We start from the raw sequence: 24,727 nt of genomic DNA on the forward strand, positions 1-24,727 counted from the left end.
AGAAGAAGAAGAAGAAGAAGAAGAAGAAGAAGAAGAAGAAGAAGAAGAAGAAGAAGAAAGAAGCAGCAGCAGCAGCAGCAGCAGCTTGTGCCATGCCTTTGTGGGATCATGTTTTTAAATTCTGTTTTCCTGGCCATCAGGAGTCCAAGAAACATAGCTGACCTCACATAGCCAGGACTAACAAGTCCCGAGCTTTCCCCGGGCACCTGTGGGCTGTTCTGAGCCACCAGGATTAGAAGGAAGCTGTCACTTTGTTTATCTGCCTGTTCTCAGAGAAACCAGCAGCATGGCATCCAGAAGTTGAGCACTTAGTCTGGATGCAAGTTTGGAGCTGGTTGTCTGGGACCGTGTGTTGGCCTTAGGTGTTAGCCCAAGCTTCTCCAGGGCTCAGGCCTGGATCTTTGTACCCAAATCCATTTATTTATTTATTTATTTATTTATTTATTTATTACTTACACTATTTCCTTTGTTTGGGGTTGGGGGCATGCGTGTTGAGGCACATGCCAACCTGCTGAGATTGCTTTTCTTCTTCTATCACATAGACTGTAGGGACTGAACTCAGGTCATCAGGCATGGCGACAAATGCTTTCACCCACTGAGCCTGCCGGTGTAGATTTGATTCCTCTCTCTGATCTTCAGGTTCGACGAATCTCGCAGGCACCAGTCCCAAACTGATGCATCTCCTGCCAGCCTCACAGTGTAGCCAGCCAGAATAAGAAACAGGAATTTGGGGTCATTTTTTTTCCCCACTTTTTGTAGAAGGCAAATGGCCTGAAGAACTGAGAACAGCGGAAGCAGTAAAGAAAGACTCAGGCGTCAAAAAAGGACGCAGACGTGTCTGCCTCTGGCTCCCTGACCTGTGACTTTGTTGCTTTCAGTGGGGGTCAACTTGTTCTATTTCTGCATCATTACTTACCTGTACGGAGACCTCGCCATCTACGCGGCTGCCGTGCCCGTGTCCCTCATGCAGGTGACCTGGTGAGTACCCCCTCATCTTCCATCCTCAGGTTGGCTGCAGACCCACGGGCCCGCCCCACTAGCAGGACAGAGGGTCTTCCATAGAAGCACAGCCCTAAATAAACCCATACCCTAAGGAACGTCACACCCAGGGCCCTTCTTCGCCACAGGGCGAGCTGTGCCCTCTGTCCTCCAAAGGCACGGTCTGTACCTCTAGACCTGTGAGCCGTTGTGCTGCATGACCAAGCGGGGCTTGTCCTAAGTGGTGGTTTGTGGGAAGTACGAGCTGCAGCCCCACTCTCTCTCCCTGCCCATGCTGAGCCCCGGTTTGCCATTGCTCTCTTCAGCAGCGTCTCTGGAAATGACTCTTGCGGCGTGGATACAGACGCTAGATACAACGACACCGATCTGTGCTGGGGGGCCCTGCGCCGGGTGGATGTCTACCGGATCTATCTGGTGAGTGTCCTCTCCCCGGCTGGGGCACACAAGGCCAGCGTGAACAGCAGAAAGCGTGAATGGCGGAAAGCGTGAACGGCGGAAAGCATTCAAACGTCTTTCTTTCCGGGCTCGGGAGTGAGGTCTTAGCCGCAAAGGCACGTGTGGCATGGAGTGGGCCTCCAGGCTCAGGCTAGCAGTCTGTTGTGCACTTAGGCAGTTAGAGGGGTACTCGGCAAAGGTCTTGCATTCCAGAGACTTCCCATGTCTCGGCCTTACTCCACGCCAGCAAGGTACATACAAGCAAGCGTTGGGTTTTGTGACAGGAGAGACATGTTGTTGTTAACAGTTGACCCTTTCCACAGACAGCCTCCTCAGGCAGGTTGGGTTTAGCCCAGCCTTCTTCCTGTCTTCCCACGGACGAGGGAAGAAGATGAATGGCCTGCCTTACTCTTGGTTGCTTCGTGCTGTGGTATGGTGGGGGTGGAGCTGACTAATACACCAGACAGGACTCAGATAATAGGACGACACAGCACCAGAGGCCATTTGTCTCTGCCTGCTTCAGAGGCGGGCTCAGAAACGCCTCCCTCCAGCTTTTTCACCTTCTTATCTCTGTGCTTTCTGCCCCGACTTGGTTCTTCTCTGCCCTGGCACGTGGTCAGGTGCTCTGGAGCTGCTCAGTCCCGGCCATGGCTGCTGGACTGATGTGAAGGGGTGAGGAGAGAGCAGGATCTTTGTGTTGGTGGCCTCTTGACTTGGGTCAGCCCCATTCCGGCTCACGGTTCTACGGACTCCGCCGGCTTTGTTGCTGTGGTCTGGATTTGTTAATCCCAGGGACTGCCGAATGGGTTTTATCTCTGGCTAAGCGGGCTCCTGATGGAACCTCGAGGCTGTCTTGTCTGTCTCTGGAGCCAACACTCCATGGTCTGTCTCCCCTGGCCAGGACTTTGTGTGCTCGTAGAATGTCATCCCTGACCCTGCCATCGAAAGTCGGACAGGAATCAACAGCAGATGAAATTATCTGGTGGCCAGGTCCACCTCTCCAGCCTTGGGGAAGGGCACATGAACCCACCAGGCAGCCAGGGGCCAAGCAGAGGTGCGCCCACGGCTTTGGTAGCCTCTTAGCATTTCGGTGTACCACGATCAAGACAAAAGCACTCACTAAAGTCCTCTGAATCCATTCCTCCCCGGGTGTGAGCGGGAGACTGAGGTGTCTGGGTGATCCAGGGAGGAATGACAGGAGCAGGGCTCTGGCGGGTCCTCACACTCCGCCTGGTATACGCCCCAGCTGTGGTATACGCATAGTCCACACTGAGCGCAGGGGGTATTGGTGGCTGCCATTTGCTTGGTGAATTATTCAGGAGCATTGTTATTGCTTTGGTAAATTGTCCCTTCAGTTTTGTCTCGAAACCTTCCACACGATGGAAGCCTCCCTCCCTGAGTCTCAATAACTCTGACGGAACAGAGGGAAGCCTTCGGGAAAGGAGACAGGCATTAATTACTGCTTTCATCTCCCAGATATTGTGCTTATAACTCAGGGAGCTAATTGTCCTGGTGCCTGCAAGCCCTCCAGGCCTGAGAGGCTAAGCCTTCAGAGAAGGAAGGGAAAGATTAGCGGCCCCCCAGGAACATGCTTTCTGGGTAGTAGGCATGATCAGAGCCAAGCCCCAGCCTGCCCAGAACTTTCATGTCACCTGTGCACTTCTCCCAGCTTAGAGGGCTGCCGGTTCAGGAGTCATCTTGGAAGTTGCTTTGCGGCTTTGCAGGTGGTTCCCAGGGTCTGCAGTTCAGTAGAGCTCACAGCCTCCTGACACCAAGTGCCAGGGATTGTGTCTGTCTGTATGCCCCCACCCCACTGGTGCCACACCCAAATCTACCAAGGAACAAGAGAAAAGATAGCAAAAATGCCGGCATCTTTCCCCAGGCTCGAGTCTCCTGGCAGATGATCAGGGCATCTTTCCCTCCCAACTAAGGGGAGCTAGACCTTAGCAAATAGCCTCTTTGGATCTCAGAAGTAGGTCCAACATCCTGTATCCTGGACTCTTCATCATTCAAGTTCAAGTGGTCTGTCCCTTCCCGAAGCTTTAGCCTGCCTCTCACCACTGGCCTGTCTGATTGTGCTGTTCATCGAGGTCCACCCAAAATGCTAGCTATCAGAGCAGGGAGCAGGTTGGGGGAGGCTGAAAGCGCCCTCCCACCCCACATATAAATCACCTCAGGTAAATGATGCTGTCCCAGACCTGCAGCTTTAAAGGGACTTAGGGATAACTGTCTTCATTGCTATTCTGAAACACTTTGTTCTGCGGGGTAAAGAAACAGGCTTTTATAGTGTGGCTTACTCTGCAGAGTTCTCTGGAAACCAGCTCAAGAAGCCCCTGAGAAGCTCACAGAGAATGGGAGTAGATGGGCTAGGATCTACCTCTGGGGCTGGGCTGTGAGCAGCACCATGGGTACACCAGGAAAGGAGCGTTTCCACTACAGCTCCCAGTTTCCTTCCAAAGCCCTTAACGGACGGGAAATCCCTCCCCTCTTCCCAGTGTCTGTGGCTCTGCCCATGAGTCCTAGTGCTGAGAGTCCCCTGCTTCACCCGCTGCTTCAGGCGTGCTCTCAGGTGTCCTGACATGCTGCCCATGAGTGCTTACAGGATCTGCTTCGGCCGTCTCTGTGTCCTCAGCCCCCTTCCCTGCTCCTCTGAAAGATGAAATGGGAGAGTGTCAGGTGGCCTGCAGCTGCACTGGTGGAAGCATCCATTTCCAACCCCAGTGCACGGCCAGGACCAGATGGAAGGGGAGAGCTGAAGGATCTGAGTAGATCCCTGCCAGTGGTCTAGCCAAAGCAGTAAACTCCAAATTCATCAAGAGACCCAGCCTCGGAAAAAAAAGGTGGAGGGTGATACAGGAGACAGGGGACTGATATAGGAACACGTCACTGGCTTTCACATGTTCACATACAGGTGGGTGCACCCTCATGCGTACACCATATGTGGTATTTTGGTTCTATGCCACAGTGCCAAGGAGCTAAGGTCCCAGTGAAGCAGTGGGTTGTATGTGACTGGTCTATCCGGGGCCACTCTACCCTGTGGGATCACATTCTGTCCCGGGGTGCGCTACCCCGTGCCTGCGGTGGCACTTGTCAGCAGCTCCTTGTTCCAGCAACACTTTCAGCCTTCTGCCATTTGCCCTGGCTCTCCATCCAGCTCCATCCCTCCTCCCAGAGATCACCACGGGTCAGCGGGGACTCCCTGAGAGCGGAAGGCTGGCAGCATCGGCCTCTTACAGGTGGGCAGATGCTGCCGGGTCACGAGCAGACCAACAGGCACCAGCCCAACCGAGCCAGAGCGCAGATGGCAGAGCGGAGCTTAGCCTGCTGGAGACCCAGCCACAAACTGGCCATGTTGAACAGGGGGCCTTTATTGGCTGCCTTGGGACAGGACAAGGTGACCCCAGTTTGTTCCCCACAGGAGTTGTGAGGTCCTCCTTTGGGGCATAGGTAACTGGGAGGAGATGCGGCCTATTCACAACCCGCAGATACCCCGTCCCCTCTGTGGGTGAGGGGCATCTTCCCCAGACCCCTCAGGATACCTCGAGCTCAGAATAGCGCTGCTTGTCAGTCACCCTGGTAGGTTTCCTGAGGGGTTCATCCTGAGCCTTCTCGGTAGCCCTGCCCAGCCCTTCTGTCCCGCCACTGTCTTCTGCTTGCCCCTGTGCTGTAGCACGGCCCGCTTTTCGACATTGAAAACAGCAGTTCCTCTTTTCAACCCAAATGTTTCTTCCTGGAATGTTGAAGGCACAGACAGACAAGGACAAAGTGTCCTCTAAATGACGGTATGGAAACCCCACAGCCCAAGCTCTGAAAGCTCTCTGTACCCTAGCGCGGCTCAGGCTCGGCTCCGCTCGCCATGGCTTGCTGGGGATTGTTCACTGTTGGTTTTCAGAGACTGTTTTGTTTTGGAGCTAGGGGCTCTTGTCGTGTAAGCTGTCCTTGAGCTCACCGAATCTGATCTTAAACTCCTCATCCTCCTGCCTCCACCTCCCGAATGCTGGGATTACAGGAGAGCTCCACCACACCCCTGGCGGTATGCTTCCGAGTCACACCGTCAAGGGCACGCTGTTGTCATCCCAGAGAATGGCTTCTGCAGGGTCCCCAGACTGAGGCAGACAGCCCGGCTCAGTAGGGCTGTCCTCAGGTACTCTTACAGGCTCGGGACAAGTGCCCTGTTTTCAGGGCAGCCCTGGCTGTGCTGTACAGCTTGGGAAATACCAGCTTGCCATCCCCAGAGCAGGCCCTGTACCACCAGGGCCTGGGCTGCAGTGCTCCTCAGGTGGATTCGAGGCCGCCTTTCTCTCTAGTTGCCGCTCATCCCCAGGGAGCAAAGTGGGCTTTCCTAGTACCTCGAGCAGGGCTGGAAGTGAGAGCCTCTTCCCAAGGACATCCCCTTCCCCTGCCAGAACTGCTTTGTACTTTGTACAGCGGTCATGGTGCCCTGGGGCTGTCTAGCATCTGCCAATAAGTGGGTCACCACCAGGATCACTTGAATATTCATCCTCACCCCGTTCTGGGGCAGGAAGTGGCCTAGAGGCCTTCAGGACCAGTGAGAAAGGGACATTACCCAGGAACAAGTAAGACTTGGGAGCAGCGGCGATGTCACAGGACCCAGCCGCTCCCCAGGTCACAGCGCTGCACCTCCAGGCTGTCACTTACTCAGGCTGTTCTCTGTGGTGGAGGTGGTGGCTCCAGAGCAAAACTCCAGGAGAAAACAGGTGGACAGTTGTGTGCAGTGCAGACCCTGGATGGAAAGGGGACCTGGCGATTCCCAGTGCCTGAGGTGGAAGGGCAGTGCTTACAGATTTAGGGCATCCCAGTGACTTCTTAAAAAGACAGAGACCTTACGGGCATAGTGAGGGATGCCCACCCTCCATCCCTCCCTCTCTCTGTCCCCCCTCCCCTCCCTCCCAGCATGCCTCATTCAGCCCTGCAAACCTGGATTTGTTTTGTTGATCACCCACCACACTCTCCCTCCTGACAGGTTGCTGCTCCCAACCCAGGCGGCCCCACAGGGATGGTGTGTAGAGTAGTTGTGACCAGGACCCTGTTCTGTAACTCAGAGGCTGTGGCTCTAGCCCCAGACCCAGTGTATCCCCACCAGTGCTGAACCCTCTGCTTTCATCCCAGGAGTTAGGGGCTCAGGGAAGGAAGGGTGAACTGAACGTCTTCCCTGCACCCTGGAGGTTCAGATGCCTGCTCTCAGGCCTAATGTGAGGTGAATCCTATCGTCTGGCAGTGGCCAAGCTCGGGTTGGAATGATGAATGTGGAAGGATTAACTTGTCTCTTTCCTTCACCAGGAAATCAATAACACAGAAACAGGCCTGTGGTTTTCTTCCCAAGAGTTAGCTTTGCATCTCATACAGGAACCACCTTGTGTGTGTGTGTGTGTGTGTGTGTGTGTGTGTGTGTGTGTGCGCGCCTGCATGCGCTCTCCCCACCACCTCTCTAAATGACATCAGACTACCTATCACTTGCTCCAGCACTGGCTTCTTTAGTCATCCCCTCTCAAGGGACATCATGGACCCTGCTGGGCCACTGTCACTCTGCTTGTGGTCTCTCAGACTTCCAGACCTCTGTGTTCCTGCTTGTCCATTGTGCACTGTTGGCCCCAGGCCCACCCTCTCCTTCCTGAGGACACCCTGATGTCACTCCCCTGAGCCACACTATAACAACTCCCCTCTCCCCTTCCCCACTGAGCCCTTTGGGTCTTGGGCCTGAGCGCCCTTCTCCTGCTCAGTGGGAAGGCTGCTGTTTTTATTTTTGAATGGCACTCTCAGGGACACGGGTTCTGTCAGGTGGCATTAAGCTCACCATCCGTCATGCCCTGTGTCTCTCTGCTGCCACGGCCAGTACCTGATGCACCAGCTTGTAGGGCATTGCATGATCCTGGGGCCCCCAGTTGTGGGGCACAGGATCCTGAGGCATTGAGCAAGTCTTCTGCCTCAGCTGCTTCCTCACCCAGCCACTCATGAGTTCTGAGTCAGGGTCCCTTGGGGTAAAGGGGAACACTCAGGCCCCACCCCCACCCCAGCACTCATCCTGGCCCTGTTAGGGTGTCTCATGTGTCCCAAATCTGGCTCTTTTGTTTAGAAACTAGTACAGCTTTACAGACAGCATGTCCCCAAAGTGAGCCAGTTCACTCTGGGGCACCTGGGGAGATAGTGGCTTGCCTTACCTACCTGTCGGGCCCTTTCTTCTCCCTATTCCCCAGTTCAGGGATGCATAGGCGTGTGGAGACAGGCGTTCCAATGTCTTGCACCCAACTCCCGGTACATGAAAATCTAACACGTAAAACAGACGGGAGTAATTGCTCATTGTTCCTTACTTCACAAAAGGATATGCTGCAGTCCCCGATGGATTTAAAATGCCCTATGAAGACTGAGCCGTGGGAAGTGGAACTTTTAGGATTCATCTATTGTGTAAAGAGACACTGGACATTCCGGTATACGGGTACAGAAGTTCAAAGCCCAGCTTGGGTATCCAGAGATACCAAGTCTGGGTGGCAATAATTAGGAGCCCACCAAAGGGCAGTCTCAGGGACATCCCCACCCAAGCCTACACATGGACCCCTGAGCTGGGGAAGCATCCGGAGTCATGGCATATCCCCACACCCTCTCCCACGCCTACACACTCACCAGTTAGGTTGGGGAGCTTCCAAGTAGGTCACCACGGGGCGTGTTTCCCTGCCGAGGCCTTCTGCACCGTGTGCTTACTCAGGACTGCTTCTGTGCTCACAGCTCACGGACCAAGTTGACACTTGAGCCCTCTTTGTTTATGAGCAGCAAAGTTGGGGAGTAAAGACGTTCGCTGTGTACCGTATTCCCCCAGCCACCAGGCTGACCTTTGACCTTGCCTCTGTGTACATGTTGGGGACAGGGAGTATGTGTACATGTGAGTGCACATGGTGGTGGATTCCAGAAGATGACACTGGACACCCTGGAGCTGAAGTCACGGGGGGTTGTAAAGCCGCCCAGTGTGGGTGTTGGGAACCTAACTCTGATCTTCTGCAGAAGCAAGCACATTCTTAACCGCTGAGCCATCTCTCCTGCCTGGTTTAATTGTTTGAGAGTATATTTCTATTTAGTCTAGACTGGCTTTCAATTTACTACATAGCCCAGGTTAGCTTTGAGCCCATGTTCTTCTTGCCTCCATGTGCTGGTATTAAAAGCATGTGCCGTGACACCTGCCTTATATATTTAAGGAAATGCTATAATTGGTGACTTTGGGTTTATATTTTATTTTAAGGTTTGTATACCTTACACACACACACACACACACACACACACCATCTTTATTTTGTAGGGAGAAAAAGACTGCAGTCCTTTAGACCAGCTTACCAAACCCTACTAACTAGGATTATAACTTACACCAAATTCCCCTTCTCCGGGGTGCTCCTTCTGCCCTAGACAGACATGTCCTGCCATGACACTGGCTGGCCTTGCCGGCTTTGGACTGTTTCACTCAGCTGTGCTCACTCTGTTACAGAATGCATGTTGTAAGGAGAACCCTTCTAAATCGTGACTGTCCTAGCCAGGGTTACTATCATTGCAATGCAACACTGTAGCCAAGAGCAGCTTGGAGAGATCCTGAACCACAGTCCATCCAGGGAAGCCAAGGCATGATCTCAATCAGGGCAGGAACCAGGAACTGATGCAGAGGTCTTGGAGGGGTGCTGCTTACTGGCTTGCTCCCATGGCTTGCTCAGCCTGCTTTCTTATAGAACCCAGGACCAGCAGCCCAGGGATGGCACCACTCACAATGGGCTGGGCCCTCCCCCATCAATAACTAATTAAGAAAATGCCTACAGGCTTGCCCACAGCTAAATCTCAGGCAAGTAGTTTGTGGTTTGAGGCTCCCTCCTCTCAGATGACTCCAGCTTGTGCCCAGCACGGTGGCCCTAGAAGCAACAGTAATTGCTTAATGAGACGATGCCCTCACTCAAAAGCAAGAAGCATGTTCCTCCATGTAGCTGTGTCTCAGCACTGGCCCTGCACACTGTCCCCAAAGCAATCCAGGCATGCACACAAGAGCTGGCCCTGCAGAGGCAGAAGGAGCCTTAGAAGCCCAGGGGGTTACAGGCAGCAGAAAGCTGTGTGGTGCACGAGTGTGAAGGACGAGATGCAGAGCTGAACAATTAGGTGCATATTAATGATGCCGTGTGACTACTGAGCAGGAGCCGAGAAGATGGAGGGACATCTTAACAAGCCTCAGGCACAGAGGGAAGTGCCGCCTAGGGTGTTGCTAAGCAGGTGCTATGGGAGTGTGAATCCTGAAGGCAGGGTCACAAGCCACCAGGGTCTTCCGATCAATCCATAGCAGTAGCTTCCTTGGGCATGGATCCAGAAATGATCCCGAGAAGTCTTGATGGCCCCAGGGCTCAGAGGTCCTGACACCTTACAACAGCCACATAGCCCCACAGCACTGATGCAGAGGCTATGACACCCCAACCACAGCAGCAGCTAAACCCTCTAAGGAGACTTCTGGCTGCCCCTCAGGGATGAGGGCCTAAAAATTGCTGCTCAATGCCTGATTCCTGGCCCGATGACCAGAATGCTCAAAAATATGGGCTGGAGGCGGGTAGAATGCAAGATGGCTTGGTAGTTAAAGATGTTTGCCATGAAACTCTGGTGACCTGAGTTAATCCCCAAAACTTCACATAAAGGTGAAAGGCGAGAAATGAGTCCAGAGTGCTCCTCTGACCTCCACGCACATACTATGGCATGTACACTAATAATACGCTAATAACGTTTTGTAATTAGTAGGGCTTGGGACTCCAGGCTAGAAACAGAACAGTTGCCCAGCTTGCAGAAGGCCCTAAGCCTCGACAGACTAACCTAGCAGAGGCCTAGGTCTCCTGAAGCCCAGGGATCTGCCTCTCGCAGTGCTAACCTTGTCGGCACACAGGCCGCTCTGGTTTTCATGGACCTGCTTGCCAAGGACTGTCACAGAAGGGGTGGACAGCGGCTTCCAGCAAAAGGAGGGTAGTCAGACCATCCACACATCCCCAGCCTGGGGTCACTAGTGACACTCTGAAATGTCACTAACGGTGCTTCTGTGCCCATAAGGAACAGTGTCTGACCGCACACATTCATGGGCATAAGTCTTGTGTTAGGTACCTTCCCTGTTCCTACCAGACAGGTGCCCTGAGCTTCCTCCAGACTTGCTGCAGCTCCCCACCCCCCAAGGAGGGTGCCTTCCACTGACAGGAAGGGTGGGGGTGAGGGTGGGAAGTAAGATTGCTAGGATTGCTAGTGTGAGACCTCATCCCCTGTTCAGCAGACATCTTGATGTGCCGCCTCCCTGCTTCCAAGGTTACTCAGTTCCCGGTCTATTTCGAGGTCAGACATCAGCAGGGAAAAAGAGGTGAAACCAGCTTGGCCTATGTGTTCCTCTCTGCAGGGCTCCTGTACCCTGGGCACCTGACTCTCCCTCTCCCTCCCTCCCTCTAGCTCCAGCATTCCCTCCTAGCCTCTCAAGTGGTCACCTGACACCTCTTGTGTTGCTCTGCACCAGACTGTGAGGCAGCTGTGGGAGATCAAGGGCCAGACCCCAGGCCCAAGAGCTCTGGGATTGACTGCAGCCGACCAGGGAGATGCGAGCAGCCACATACCTGTATTGCCCACCACCCGTTGCACCTGAGCAGGTTCGTCCTGACAGAATCAGGTAGCTGCAGTGTGGGGGCTTTTTCCCACACGAGCTGGGGGCTGGATTGATGGCCCAGAGGATTGCCCATGTCCTCATCACTCATGGCATAGCCTGCCTTTCCTTAGGAGTCCCTGGTTCTTCGAAGCTGTCAAAACCAAGGTGACCTTCAGCACGGCTCCTCCTGGCTCCTCAGCCTCCAGTGGTTGGGGCCAGCTTTCTCTTGCGGTTGCAATATGGCCATCGTATTTACCCTTCCCTGACATCCAAAGTTAACCTGTCTGAGCTGGGGATTTAGTAGTTACAGTGAGGAACAATAACCCGAGTCTACAGAGTGCGCAACAAGTTTTGGGGTTTGTACCTGTGAACTTGGCCCCGAAGAGCCAGAACTTAGCACACTGCTCACCATCCGAGCTTCCAAATCCCTACCACCCTGCACCAAACCCATCCTCCTTAGTTTTAGCTCTGTTCCTGTGATAAAAACACCTAGTCTAAAAGCAACTTAGAGAGCTGGGCATAGTGGCACACACCTTTAATCCCAGCATCCAGGAGGCAGAGGCAGGAGGAGCTCTGTAAAGCCAGCTAGGGCTGTGTAGAGAGACCTTGTCTCAGAAAACAACAACAAACAAACAAACAAACAAAACTTTAAGAAGTGGCTTGGGGGAGAAAGGGTTTATTCAGCTTACAATTCCAGGTCAGCCCATCGCTGCAGGGAAGTCAGAGCAGGAACCTGAAGTAGCCAGTCACATCCATAGTCAAGAGCAGAGAGAGGATGAATGCGGGCATGCCTGTTCGTGTTTGGCTCACTTCCTTCATTTTCCCAGTCCAGGATCCCTGCCTAGGGAATGGTGCTGCCCACGGGGGGGGGGGGGGGGGCAGGTCTTTCCATATTAACATAATTAAGACAGCAATTCACAGGCATGCCCACAGAGCAAACTGATGTAGGCAGTCCCTCACTGAGACTTTCTTTTCAGAACTGTGCGGAGTTAACAAACTAACCGTTGCATCCACCTATCCTGTCCTCTCACTGTAGGGGTTTCTACAGAGCCTATGCTAGGCAAGTGTATGTTATGTTTCTGCCCTGCATTCTAATAGGCTCCCAGGAAAGCCTGGGACAATATTCATTCCTCTGTCCCCGTGCTACAAGTGAATAACCTTATTCTCTCTGCATCCTTCATAGCATGCATGAACTATTAACTCATTAGAGCCAGAAATGGTGGCACATGCCTTCCCTTCTAGCACTCAGAGAAGCAGAGGCAGGGGGACCTCTGTGGGCCTGGTCGGCATAGCAAATTCCAGGAGAGCCCACATAGAGGGAACCTGTCTCAAAAAAAAAGGAGGGAGGATTAAATTAGAATGGGGGGACTTCATTAAAATGAGAGGAGCCCACCCAAGGTCCTGAGTACAAACTAGGAGGATGTATTTGATTGCTGTTCCCTTGCTTGAACCCCCTTGGAATCCACATGGGATAGTCTGCCTGGCCCCTTGGAGTCCCTCCATCACTGTCCCCCCTCCTGATCGGCGTCCTCCAAGGATTCTGGAAGCCTTGGTGCTCTGAGCCCCTGCCATGCCTTGGCTTCGCTCCCCAGGCTCCTGAGCCCCTCATCCTGCATGGACTCAGGGATCCTTAGCTGCTACCTTTGATAGCCAATGAACCCAACTCCATCTCTACTGCTGGCCCCTCTTTTCCCCGAGGGACGGCATTCTCTGGTCCTCACTACCAGGACAGAGACTTCCTCAGCAGGGCCCAGAGCATCTTTAGGGGAACAATGAAAAGCCATCCACATGTTTGGGAGTTGCAGGTCCCATTTGTGCTCCCCTGCAAGCCCCCCTTTGCCCCTGACCTGGTGACAGAGCTAAGAGCACAGCTGTCAGCGTCAGCTCTGTTCCTCCAGGCAGGGCCCTCGGCCTCCACCGCCCCAGCCGACTCTGCATATGTATGCATGCCCGTTTGTGTATGCCTGTTCGTGCATGCCATAACTCCTCATGTAACCTCGCAGAGCCTTCCTAGTCCCATCTGTTTACCTGGGCCTGATGTTGCTGGATCCCACCTCACTCTGTCTCGCTTGTGAGGAGAAAGCCATCCATTAAAAACCCCCAAAGACTTATAGTCATTAAGTGACTGACTGTGTGGGTTTTCCACAGTATCTGTCTCTTCCCCCAAACCACAAAGGTGGTAGCTCTGGCACTCGACTCTTGGAACTCTGCCCACCACTGGGCGCCATCTGGCCTGTCAGCTGAGAAAGACCACACAGGCGTGCAGGCATGTCCCCAAATGCCAGGGCCAGAGAAAAAATGGCTGTGCCAGGCTAAGAGCATCCCACCTGCTCAGTCCTCCCAAAAGGGAGCCAGGTCCGAGGAGAGGAGAGAGGGGCAGTTGAAGAAGTGGCCCATGTGGGAGGCACTTGAGTGCTCTAAGCAGGAAATAGGCTTTGGATACAGGTGACCTGGGCTCTAATCCCAGCTACAGCTAAGTAATTGAGATTTTGGACAAAGCCTTTAATCCCTCTCAACACCTGTTTTCTGAAGTGGAAACAGTAGCCAGGATTAGAAAGAGGTCCCACCTGGGTGGCTTCCAAAGCTCTGCCTCACCTGCCAGCTCTCAGGGCCCTTCCTCCCCTCCGGCAAGCCCAAGCTCCTCCAGAGAAATAGGTGGCAGCCCCACAGGAGTCTGGGCCCTTATCGGAGGCGCTGGACAGAGAGTGACAGCACCCTCGGAATGCAGCCCCAGAAGCACCTCCCTTCTGCAGGCTTCCTAGCCACTGGGGACACTGCCTGTACCAAGTGTTGTGCCTTGGCCTGGTTTCAATGGCAAGGCCAGGTGTGCAGGTGTCGTGGCATTGAGTCAGCTGCCAGGGGCTGTGGTGTGTTCTGGGCAGACCTGGGGGTAGATGGCATGTGGAATTTCCAGACCATCAGCTTGGTGTTGCAGGCGCCCCTCTCAGTGCCTTCCCAGATTGTTTGGGGTGACTTTCTTCCTCTTTCCCACTTTCTCCCTCATGCAGAGGCCAGGGCGAGTTGGACCCGTCCACAGGGAAACTTCCAGAAGCAACTGGGAAGCAGTTCTTAGGGTCACTTTTGAATGTTTGTCTCACCCCGGGTCCCTTATCAATTTTTCTGCCCCCATTCCTTGCAGTTTGTCTTTATTATTTTAGTTGTGTGTCTGTGTATGTGCACACATGTGCAAGTGCCCGTGGAGGCCGGAGGTATCGGATACCCGGAGCTGGAGTTAACAGTGGTTTCCTGTCTGATTTGCATCCGAGGGCATCAGTAAAGGCCCACCCAAGTCTAAAGTCAGGGAGGTCAGTACCTCACCTAAGTAGGGACTAGAAGGCGGTCAGGAAGATGACTGGGAAAGTGAACTGTGTGGGTTCCTCCTGTTTATTTACTGTTGTCTATCAGAAGGGAAACTGGCCAGGGTGGGGTGGCTCAGCAGGCCCAAGCACTTGCTACAGAAGGCTGCAACCTGAGCTTGGTCCCCAGAACCCAGGTAAAGGAAGAAGGAAGGAACGAATTTCACAGATTCACCCTCTGACCTCCACACCTGTGCCATGGCACCAAAGCAGATGAAGAACTAAGTAAACGGTTTCAGTGGTGAGCAGAGGGCTGGGGAAGTCTGTCAGCAGTTAAGAGCCTGTGCTGTTCTTGCAGAGGGTCTGAGTTTTGACTTCCAGCACTCACATCAGGCGACTCACAACCACTCTCCACTCTGCAAGCCAGAGCGGGCTGAAGAGTGCAGCAGCAGGGGAGGTTTTCTGCCAAAAGGTGTGGCAACACGAAAGCAAGGCTGGACTCCTGGTGCACAGGATGTACACAATGCCCATTTCCTGTTTGGAATGGCCTGGGCATCAGCTGCTCCTTGTTAGCAGCCCATTCTGCACACTTCCTTCTTGCCGCTGGCTAGGGTAGGGCCGGGTAGAAGACGACGCTGAGATATAACCTCTGTCAAGTAGTGTGTTCTGCTTGATAAATGCCAGTCACAGCTAGGGTGGGGTCAGCGTACTGAAAGAGGTGCTCCAGCCTCCTCCACCTGCCTCATTTCCCCCGTACCACGGACACTAACGGGTCGGTGGGAAGAGCTTACAGCATCTCCGTGGTGTTTGGTCCGGTTAGTGCTGAGCCCTGTCCTGGCAGGGGTGGTTTCTTCTTCCTGTCCTCTAGCTCCGCCCGCCCACCACTGGGCTGATCCATATCAAAGTCACAGTTTATCCTCTGTCCCAGAGCAGGTCACCTCCTCTCCACAACGTAATAACTCTTGTCCTAGAATTTTGGCAAATGCATCATGACAGCAATTGACTGGGCTTGGCACACATGTGTTGACACAGTTTCCGATATAGCATCTGTTCCTTTGCTGACGGTCATCTTCTGTATGATCAGAAGCACTTGAACTCTCATGAGTATTTGGGCCATTGTTAAACTCACATGGGCAATAAAAATAAAATATCATACGGCAAGGGGTGGTATGTGTAGCTATAGTCCCAGCTACTCAAGAGGCCAGAGCAGGAAGATCATTTACGGGAAGGAGGGACATAGCAAGACTCCATCTCAAAGAAAAAAAAAAAACCAAAGTGTTGACAGAGCCCTCTGCATGCAGCAGGTCTTGGTAGTACCGTGGCTCCATACCTGGAATGTTTGGAGAGTAAATGTGTCCCAGTTAGGCTTACTCTTGCTGTAATGCAACACCATGACCAAGGTAGCTTTGTTACAGAACTTTGGGCCACCAGTCCAGGGGTGGCACCGCACATAATGGGCTGGGCCCTCCCATATCAATCACTAAGAAAACGCCCTGCAGCGGAATCTTAGGGAGGCATTTCTCAGTTGAGGCTTCCTCCTTTCAGGTAACTCGAACATGTGTCAAGTTGACAGGAAACTACCCAGCACAGTTGACCTTTGTCAACTCAGCACACAAGCACATCACTGACAAGCCTTGACCCTTCCTTTCTTACTCTTCCCCAAGATTAATATCACATTATAAACATTCCAAATTCTAAAAGTCCCACAGTCTTTAAATTTTTAAATACTTAAAAATTCAGCTTCTTTAAAATCCAAAGTCTCTCCTTGGCGAGCTCCTGTCAAACCCTTTCTTACTGAAGAGGGAAGAACCAGGGCTCAGTCACCGTCTGAACACAGCAAACCCAAGCCCAGCAGGTAAGCAATGTGATGTCCAGTGCCTGGGGTCCCCTCAGGTCTCTGGGCTCCTCCTGTGGCTTGGGTCACCTCAGCTCTGCCCCCTGCAGCACACACAGCCGCTCCTCAGGCTCAGGCTGGCTCCACTCCACCGCTGCTGCTGTTCTTGGTGGTCATCCCATGACACTGGCATCTCCACAGTGCTGGCGTCTCTGCTGCAGCTGGGCTGTACCTTCATCATTAGCTTCTCCTGGGCTCTATTCAGAGACTCCAACCCTGTCACACAGTGCCAAACCTCAGCTGCTCTCCATGACCCCTTCCTGCCTTCAAAACCAGCACCACCTGGGTGACTCTTACGCCACCAAGTTAAGTTGCCAGCATGAAGAACAGACAGCCTTGGCTGCCTCAGGACCACAGCTTCTGTGTGCTGACCCCGAGGAAACACTTCCCAGAAGGCTTCACCTCAGGGATGCTGGTCTCTTAATCACAGCCGATTCTTCAGCCCCAGCTGACCAGATATCCACAGACTCATCACACAAATGTCTCAGTAGAGTCTTTGCTTCTCTCTGAAACTTCACAAGCCAGGTCTCCTTCATCTGCATCTCTCTCAACATTATTGTCTCCAAAGCTCCTACAGAACCTCTTACCGAGCTTTGAACACTCAGTGGCTTTTTTTTTTTTTTTTCCTAAAGTTTCAAAGTCTCCACAGTCCTCCCAAAACAACCTGGTCAGGTCGGTCACAGCATTACTGCACTACCCTGGCACCAACTTGTGTACTATTTAGCATTACTCCTGCCCTGATGAAGCACCGTCACCAGGGCAATTTGGGGAGGGAAGGGTTTATTTCAGTTTACACATCCAGCTAAAGGGCCATCACTTAGGGGAGATGGGGCAGGAACCTGGAGGCAGGAGCTGATGCAGAGGCCATGGAGGGGTGCTGCCTACTGGCTTGCTCCCCCATGGCTTGCTGCTTATAGGACCACCAGCCTAGGATGGCCCCACCCACAATGGGCTGGGCTCTTCCCCATCAATCAGTCCTTGAGAAAATGCCCTGTATATGGTGTACTTTGAGGAGCTTAGTGACCCCACAAAGCTGGCTCAACAAGGACACTCCCAGATCCCTACCCCACCCCAGCAATGAGAACTCATTTGTGCCCACCTGCCTGTTGTAGATGAAGCCCCAGAAGTTGCGATCCTGTTAGGCAAATAAATGTTCACAACCACTTGAGAAATAAAAATAGAATCCTTGAGCACTTCTTCCCTATGTGTCAAGGACGTGTTGCAAGTTCAGTTAGGGGTGGGCTCATGCCAAGATGCTGTTAACCCCAATTAGCTTTTAACCCCCAGCACTCAACAGGAGCAGCCGTGTGAAAGCTTGGCGTCCCTCCCTTTCTCATCTGAAACACCCTCCAGCATCAGTCCAGACAGCTCAGCTGTGCGTTTGGCACGTGGCCACCGCCACTTGAACCCACTCCTCCCGGCCTCAGATGCTCTTTACGCCTGTGGAATCAGCCCTCTCGGAGCCTATGTGTTTAGGAAAGCCCTGACACTCAGCGTTGCCACACCGCGGTTTCTAAGAAGTTCCTTTATCACCCACGCCCGAATTAACAGGGAAAGCGAGGATACCACCCAGCCCCGGAGGAAGAAGACTGGAAGTCGAACCTGCGGGTCTTTTGCGTTAAGACCCCAGGAGCGGACAGGCAGAATGGAAAGTGCTGGAACCTTGAAAGCTCCACCCCCCTCTTCTGCAGGTACCTAAATAAGCAGGCACTTGAGGAACTGCCCGCTTGGCGAGGAGGTTGGTTCCTCAGTGCCCCACGTAAGGGCACATGGTGGCCAGCAGGGTCAGCACACCATGTCAGTCCCGAGCCTTCCGTGGGAATGCAGATACCATGTGAACATGCCATCCTGGAATTTCCTGCCCCGTCTGTCATGTGCACCCACAGAGATGGCGGGGACGGGAAGGACCCTCCCCTGGCTGGCTGGCTGACTGGACAGTGGCGGACTCCTGGCTCCATGAGTGTTTTCCATTGCCTTCTTGCCAGAAGTGAAGTTCTTACCAGAAGCTGCAGGCCGCCCCTCCTCCACTCTGCAAGGGAAAGATGGCGAGCAGGCTTCAGGGGTTGCTTTTCGTTCAGGAAGAGCTGATGGCCGGGAATCCTAGCAAGGGGTAGGTGCTTCAGAAAGACCACAACCCCTTTGGAGGCTTTAGTTCTTTAGGGTTTCAGAGATGTCACCTCTTCCTGGGCCCACTGTAGAGTACCATTTGGTGACTCTGCTGTTAGGGACCCTTTGACTGGCAGGGGCAGGGAGAGCTCTGCCGACGGCAAGAGCCAGGCTCCTCTCCTTCGTCCCCTCACCCTTCCCCTCCGTGCTGAGGTGGAACCGAGGGCCCTCCAAACACTCTCCCATTGAGCCACACCTCCTCGCGCTCACACACACACACACACACCAGCGTGGTGATAGTTCGGTTTTTTCAACAGAGCAAGTGTACTGCATAGCTGCCTGGCAGGAAGGCTGTAGGGGTGGGTATGGGATGGGGTTACAAAGCAGATCAGTAAAGCCAGGGCTGCCACTTCTCCAGCACAGTGGTGACACCTTCCTCCCAGGCACTTCACTGAGCACGGCAAAGTCTACAAACACTCATCCATGCCTAACTGGGTCAAGTGTGCAGACTTCTCTAGATGTTAGACGAGCAAGGACCTGGCCCTGGCCCTCAGCACACTTGACTCCTGCTGTGGATGCAGGAGCCCTGTTCCCCGCAGGACAGAAGTCATGCGGTGCCAGCCGAGCACTGTGGATGTAGTCACAAGTCCTAGAGAAAACTGGAGGAACCGCTGTGAAGGCTGGCATTTGAATGAGTTTTGAAGGTGGAGCCAGCGAAGGGAGTTTCTGTGTCACCAGGAAGGTCCAGGGGGCACAGGAGAGGGCAGAGGAAACCAGCCCCCTGCGAGATGGACACAGAGCTGGGTTTGCAGAGAAAGCTGGGCTGTGTCAGGAGATGCCTGCAACTTTCTTCCTCTGCCCTTGAGCCTCTCCAGTCTCTCTCTCTTCCCGGTCAGATGGGGAGTCCCCACCTGCTCTGATGGATGACCTTGCAGATAATTGAGGAAAGCCACACATGTAAGTGCTCTGCAGATGTGAAGGCGCCTGTGGCCTTGAGCAGTGATGTCATCACAGGGTGACTTTGATAGCGGTGGAGTGATGAGAACGGGGACTGGAAGGCTGAGGCTGTGACAGATTCCTGTCTGGCCGTGGGACCCGAGAGATTCTGCAAGCTCTTATGGGAAAGCCAATTCATGATTGACACCGCATGTGTTTTGTTTCTCTGGCCAGGAAGATTTGGGGACAGGGAAAGTAGGTATCACACTGTATAGCCGGTGCTACAGTGTAGACTGCCACTCATGTATTCCCTTCTAAACAGCAGACAGTGAGCCCATTTTATTCAAGACAAGACTGAGTGGAGCCAGAGCCTTTCTCCAGCGCATGCCAAGTGTGGTGAGATCAGGCCAGAGGTGAGCATGGCTCAGCCACGATAGCGTTCTTGATTTAAAGATTCACGTGTCAACAGCACAGGATATACCCACCCCCCCCCACCCCCCCCCCCCGCCGCTCAAGCTGGCACCTGAGGCAGGACCACTGCAAGAGGGAGTGAAGGTGCTAGGCACACTCAGACCACCACAGGAGGCTCCAGGGAGAACCACGGTTCTCAACCCAGGGGTCTCGACCCCCTCCAGGGGTCAAATGATGCTTTCACTGGAGTTGCCTAGACCTTGGGGAAACACAGATGTTTGCATTAGGAGTCATAACAGTAGCAAAATTACAGTTATGAAGTAACAATGAAAATGATGTCACGTTTGAGGCTCACCACAACACGAAGAACTGTATTAAAGGGTGGAGGTATTAGAAGGCAGAGAACCAGTGTTCAAAGCTAAAGCCTCGATGCTTCTGGATTCAACAAAACTCCATGTTATGTGGGGGCCGGGGAGCTCACACAGCCTGGCCCAACCTGTGTAAGGCTGTCAGCACCTGCCCCAAGTACTCCAGTCCCTGCAGGGCCTGTGTCCAGGGGACAGAGGCCGGGGTGCAGGCCAGGAGCTCTGTGAGGCTTATTTCTAACACAGGGTGGAGAAATTCAACTTCTGGTGGCCTTACGTTTCATCTATGCATTGGGTGTGACTTTGTCCTGCAGGGGGCGCTCTGTGGCACCATTGGGAGCCTTGCTGAGCTCTGTCTGGGACCCCTGGCTTTGGGAAGACTCTGTGGCTTGGGGCGGTCTATCTAGGGGACTCGTTATGTCAGCCTTGCTCGAGGCAGGGAAGAGGTGAAGGTGGCTGGACGCTTGGCACCTGAGCAACTCGGATGAGTGTCACCTGCTTGGGGACACGGGGAGACAGACAGCCCTGATAAACAGTAGACTCCAGAACATTCTGAAAAAGCAGCGGCTGAGTACTGCCTGCAGTGCCTTGGGAACAGGAGCTGCCTCATGTCCATCAAGGCTCCAGCAAGGCTGCTGCTCGGCCTTTGGTACGCAGCAAAACTCACTGACCCAGAAAGAAAGATTCGAGTGGCCCCGTTTGCCCCCTCCCAGTCTGCCTCGGACTTTATTCCCAGAAACCAGCTTGAAGATTTCATTAGAAATCAAAGCATTGCTGGTCCTTTTTCTTCCTTTTTATAAAGAAACACTCTTGGCTGCCATGATCAGTGTCCCGGCTTTCTGTAATGAGGGTGACAAGGGTCCTTGAACAGAGGCTGAGTTGGAACTGATCAATGGCATTTGGGGGTTGGAAAATTTGCTCAGGAGCCAGCTAATTTATAATGTCATATGGGCTAGACTGGAGGACCCAAGAGGATAGGCTGTCTCTTGGCTTTCTCTCCCGTCTCTCTGTAAAAGGAAAAGAGAACGCACATCATTGGGCTGGTGATCACTCAGTGGTAGATTCTGTGCTGCTAGACCCCAGCAAACCTCCCTCTTCCCACTTCCACTTCTGTCCTCTGTCCTGTCACTAGGATGGCCCACTCCTGCAGGTGCTTGCTTCTGGCTTGGGCTAATTTGCAAAGGACACCTGTTCGTTAATTAGCCCAGCCCCAGGTCTCCTGTCTCGTCTGGGCTCCCTCCACAGAGTGAGCTTCGCACCCCACACAGGGGCTGCCGTTTGGCGGTCTGTGTGTGTCATCCTCGACTTGGTGGGCCCTAAACTTCCTCAGCAGTGAGGCTGGTCTGTGTCTCTGATTTTGGAAAGAAAACAGCCACTATCCAGCTATTAGTGTCTCAGCTGGAGCTCAGTCTTAAAAGAATGCTTTACCACCAGGTTTACCCACCAGGACAGACATATGGGCCCTCATTCTGACTCTCTGTCACTCAGTTGGCCCCAGGGACCCTCTGCGCCCATTGGCTGGGGTATCTTGTGTCCTCGAGTCTTTGCAAGTGTGCTCTGAGGACGAAGAAGACAGATGAGGAGTCTGTGAAAGAGCCCCTGGAGAGTGACCCTACCCTCTAGGGCAGTCCCACCCCTTCATACTGTCTGCAGCTGAACACCTCGGCTGCAACTGGTGACATCACAGGGCAGAGCTGAGTTGCCCAGACCCCCAGGCTCACCCAGGCCCAGTTCCCAACAGGCCAAAGTCATCTGGACACGTTGTGTGTTTGTGCATCTCCCCGTCAGCCCCTTCTCTGCTTCCAACAAGAAGTTCATCAATGGAAAGTTCCCCTGAAGCGGTCATTTTCCTAACTGACTTACTGATGGTGCTGCACGTGGACAGGTTCGACCGGGGTGGTGGCTGGTGTGCGTGTTTCTTACTGTGGTTCAACTTTCCTGCCTGGGCCACGCAGACACCCACCTTTGCCTACACAGAGCCACCCTTCCCCTGACTTCTACTGTCACCCAGGCCCAAACAAACGCTTTCCTGTCCCCCTCTTCCTGATGAGAAGAAGGGCTGGTCTCGAGGCCCCAGCCGAAAGCCCTTCTCTTCAGAAATCTCGCAGCCCTAGTGACTGCCAGGGTGCCTTCACCCAGCCCAGCTAATTAGAGCCTTTCTTAGGCGGCTCTGGAATCTTGTCATTCACTCTCACAGAGATAATGGACATGGATAAGAGGTTACAGCTTCCCCCCACTTCCTGCCCTCCTTGTGGAGAGGGTGGAGTGGGCTCCCCCTCCCCCCAGGAGCTCCCTCCTGCCTGTCACAGGAACTGTCTGGTCCACCTCCCCCCTACTTGGCAGCCTGTGATAGAGTCACAGCAGTCATAGGGCCAGAGCCCAGCTCCTACTGTAGGCCGCTCTCCCCAGGTGCCGCAGGCTCGTCGCCACCCCACCGTATGCCGCATCTCTGGTGAGTGTCATTAGCATCCTCGTGATGAAACGGCACAGTGTAAATGTTAATAAGGCCTGATGTTTCGCCCGCTTCCGAGTGGCAGATTGGAAATGGCTCCATCTTAACTCCAAGGAGTAGCTTTTAATCCCTCTGCTTCCTGAGCAGCCAATTTGGCATGGAGAGCACAGCCCCCTCCCCCTCTGAGACACCACCACACCTCCCCCGTGCTTTTTGTAAAAGGGTTACATACCCCACGGGCCAGCAGTCTAAAGCAGGGTTTAATTTTTCTTTTTTTAAGTTAAACGTTTTCCCTTGTTCTCCAAAGAAAAAGGAAACTAAGGGAGGGGCCAGTACCACAGGCCCCCGGGTCTTGGGGCAGTTCACTTCCCACCTCTGACCTGTGGATGAGGATAAGCCTCAGAGCACTGGAGCAGCAGGCCTGATAACAGGCATGCGCCACCACATGGTTTATGCCTTGTTCTCCAAAGAAAAAGGAAACTAAGGGAGGGGCCAGTACCACAGGCCCCCGGGTCTTGGGGCAGTTCACTTCCCACCTCTGACCTGTGGATGAGGATAAGCCTCAGAGCACTGGAGCAGCAGGCCTGATAACAGGCATGCGCCACCACATGGTTTATGCAGTGTGCAGTGCTGGGGACCAAACCCAGGGTGAGCATCGGTCAGTTAAGCTGCCTCCCGGCCCCACCCCAGGATGAGGCCCCTCCTGTCAATCTCGTCCTCTGCCTTCCAATCCTTGTTGAAAGATGGCATCCTTATCCTCTTGGCCGCCTCAGCCTCTGAGAGCCCTCGTGTCCCCCGCTCCCTCTGTCCTCTCTTCCCCCGTGGTGAGGGCCTATCTGGTAGTCCTCACTGCCGCTTCATTTCTGGCCCACACTCCGCACAGCACACTACTGGGCCTGGGGCTGTCTCCTCAGTACCTACTGAAGTCTGCAGAACAGATGGGGGGGAGCCCCAGGATGAAGCCTGGGCCCTGCCTGGACGTGGCAGTGACATCTGAACAGGGGGCTCTGGCTCTCTCTCATCCTGCCTAGCCCTTGGAATTCATCTTCAGTGATGCAGACAGGCCCCAGGGAGGCTCTGTCAGTAAGAAGGAGCATTCACCTCTCTTACTGCGAGACCTCGGCTCTGTGCGGTCCCCTCACAGCCTGCCGTGTGTGAGTCCAGCTCCGCACACCTTCTCATTGCTCCTCTCGTCCGTCCCCAGGCCATCTTCACCGTCCTCCTTGGCCCGTTCACCTTCTTTGATGTACAGAAGACTAAGTACCTGCAGATCTTGACCTCTCTGATGAGATGGATCGGTGAGTCTGAGAAGTCTCCCAAGTGTCTACCCTTCTCCCCCTGCCCCTCCCTCCACCTCTGCAGAGAAGCCAGGCAAACTCCCAGCTGAGCCGTGGCAGTGGCTCAGTTCAGTCGGCCTGCCTGGCCCTCTGACCTTTTACTGCTGGGGAAATTTAGTAGCAGAAAACCACGAGTGACTTTTTCCAGGTCACACTGAGTGGATGGAACTGGGCTAGGACCTGAACTTCTAATTCTGGTCCACCCTCCTCCTCGTGACCATGGCTAAGTCAGGCTGTGCCCCCACCCCCTACCCCCCAGAGGGGACAGGAACACCATTTCTGCCTTGTCAAGGATATGGTGTTTGGCACAGCCCTAAAACCCAGTGGGCCATGGCCGCAGCTCCTCCGAGCCTTTTACACGAGTGAGAAAAGATGCTCCTGCTGTCTGAGGTCTGAGACGGCTTCTAGCTAACTGATGCCCAAGTGACGGCACTCCTGTCCTCAGGTAGATGCTGAGGACCTTCCCCCTTAAACTGGGTTACAGCAGGAACCTGTCCACTTCTGCCATACCAGCCAGCCAGCCACCTCCATCCAGGAAGGAGCCAGCTGCTGTTGCCTCTCCTCTGACTGTATAAAAGCTAAAAAGGGGTGGGGCCGGGACATCAGTGCCTACCTAGTATGCACAAAGCCCGGGTTTGGTCCTCAGCACCAGATAAAACCAGATCTGGTATCAGTACCTGTACTCTAGCACTACTTGGGGGAAAGCGGGAGGAGAAAGGCAAGTTCAAGGTCTCGCTTAGCTACAAGCTCAGTCAATTCAAGGGCAGCCGTGGCTATACGGGATGAGTCTAGGAGTCTCCACCCCACACCCTGGCACAGAGTTCCCTGAGAAGTTTGACTTGGGCTCCTTCTT

At 53.8% G+C, this 24,727-nt stretch overlaps 1 protein-coding gene across 1 annotated transcript in view; it reads left to right on the forward strand.

Moving 5' to 3' along the window:
• Nucleotides 1-24,727, forward strand: part of Tmem104 (transmembrane protein 104) — a 59,188-nt gene that overhangs the window by 16,037 nt on the left and 18,424 nt on the right. The window contains exons 7-9 of the mRNA XM_021212780.1: nucleotides 879-978; nucleotides 1,305-1,413; nucleotides 23,742-23,835. Coding sequence (XP_021068439.1) covers nucleotides 879-978; nucleotides 1,305-1,413; nucleotides 23,742-23,835 — 303 coding nt within the window. The remainder of the gene's footprint in view (nucleotides 1-878; nucleotides 979-1,304; nucleotides 1,414-23,741; nucleotides 23,836-24,727) is intronic.

This window comes from Mus pahari, chromosome 14, assembly GCF_900095145.1.
Source record: "Mus pahari chromosome 14, PAHARI_EIJ_v1.1, whole genome shotgun sequence".
NCBI classification, from domain to species: Eukaryota; Metazoa; Chordata; class Mammalia; order Rodentia; family Muridae; genus Mus; species Mus pahari.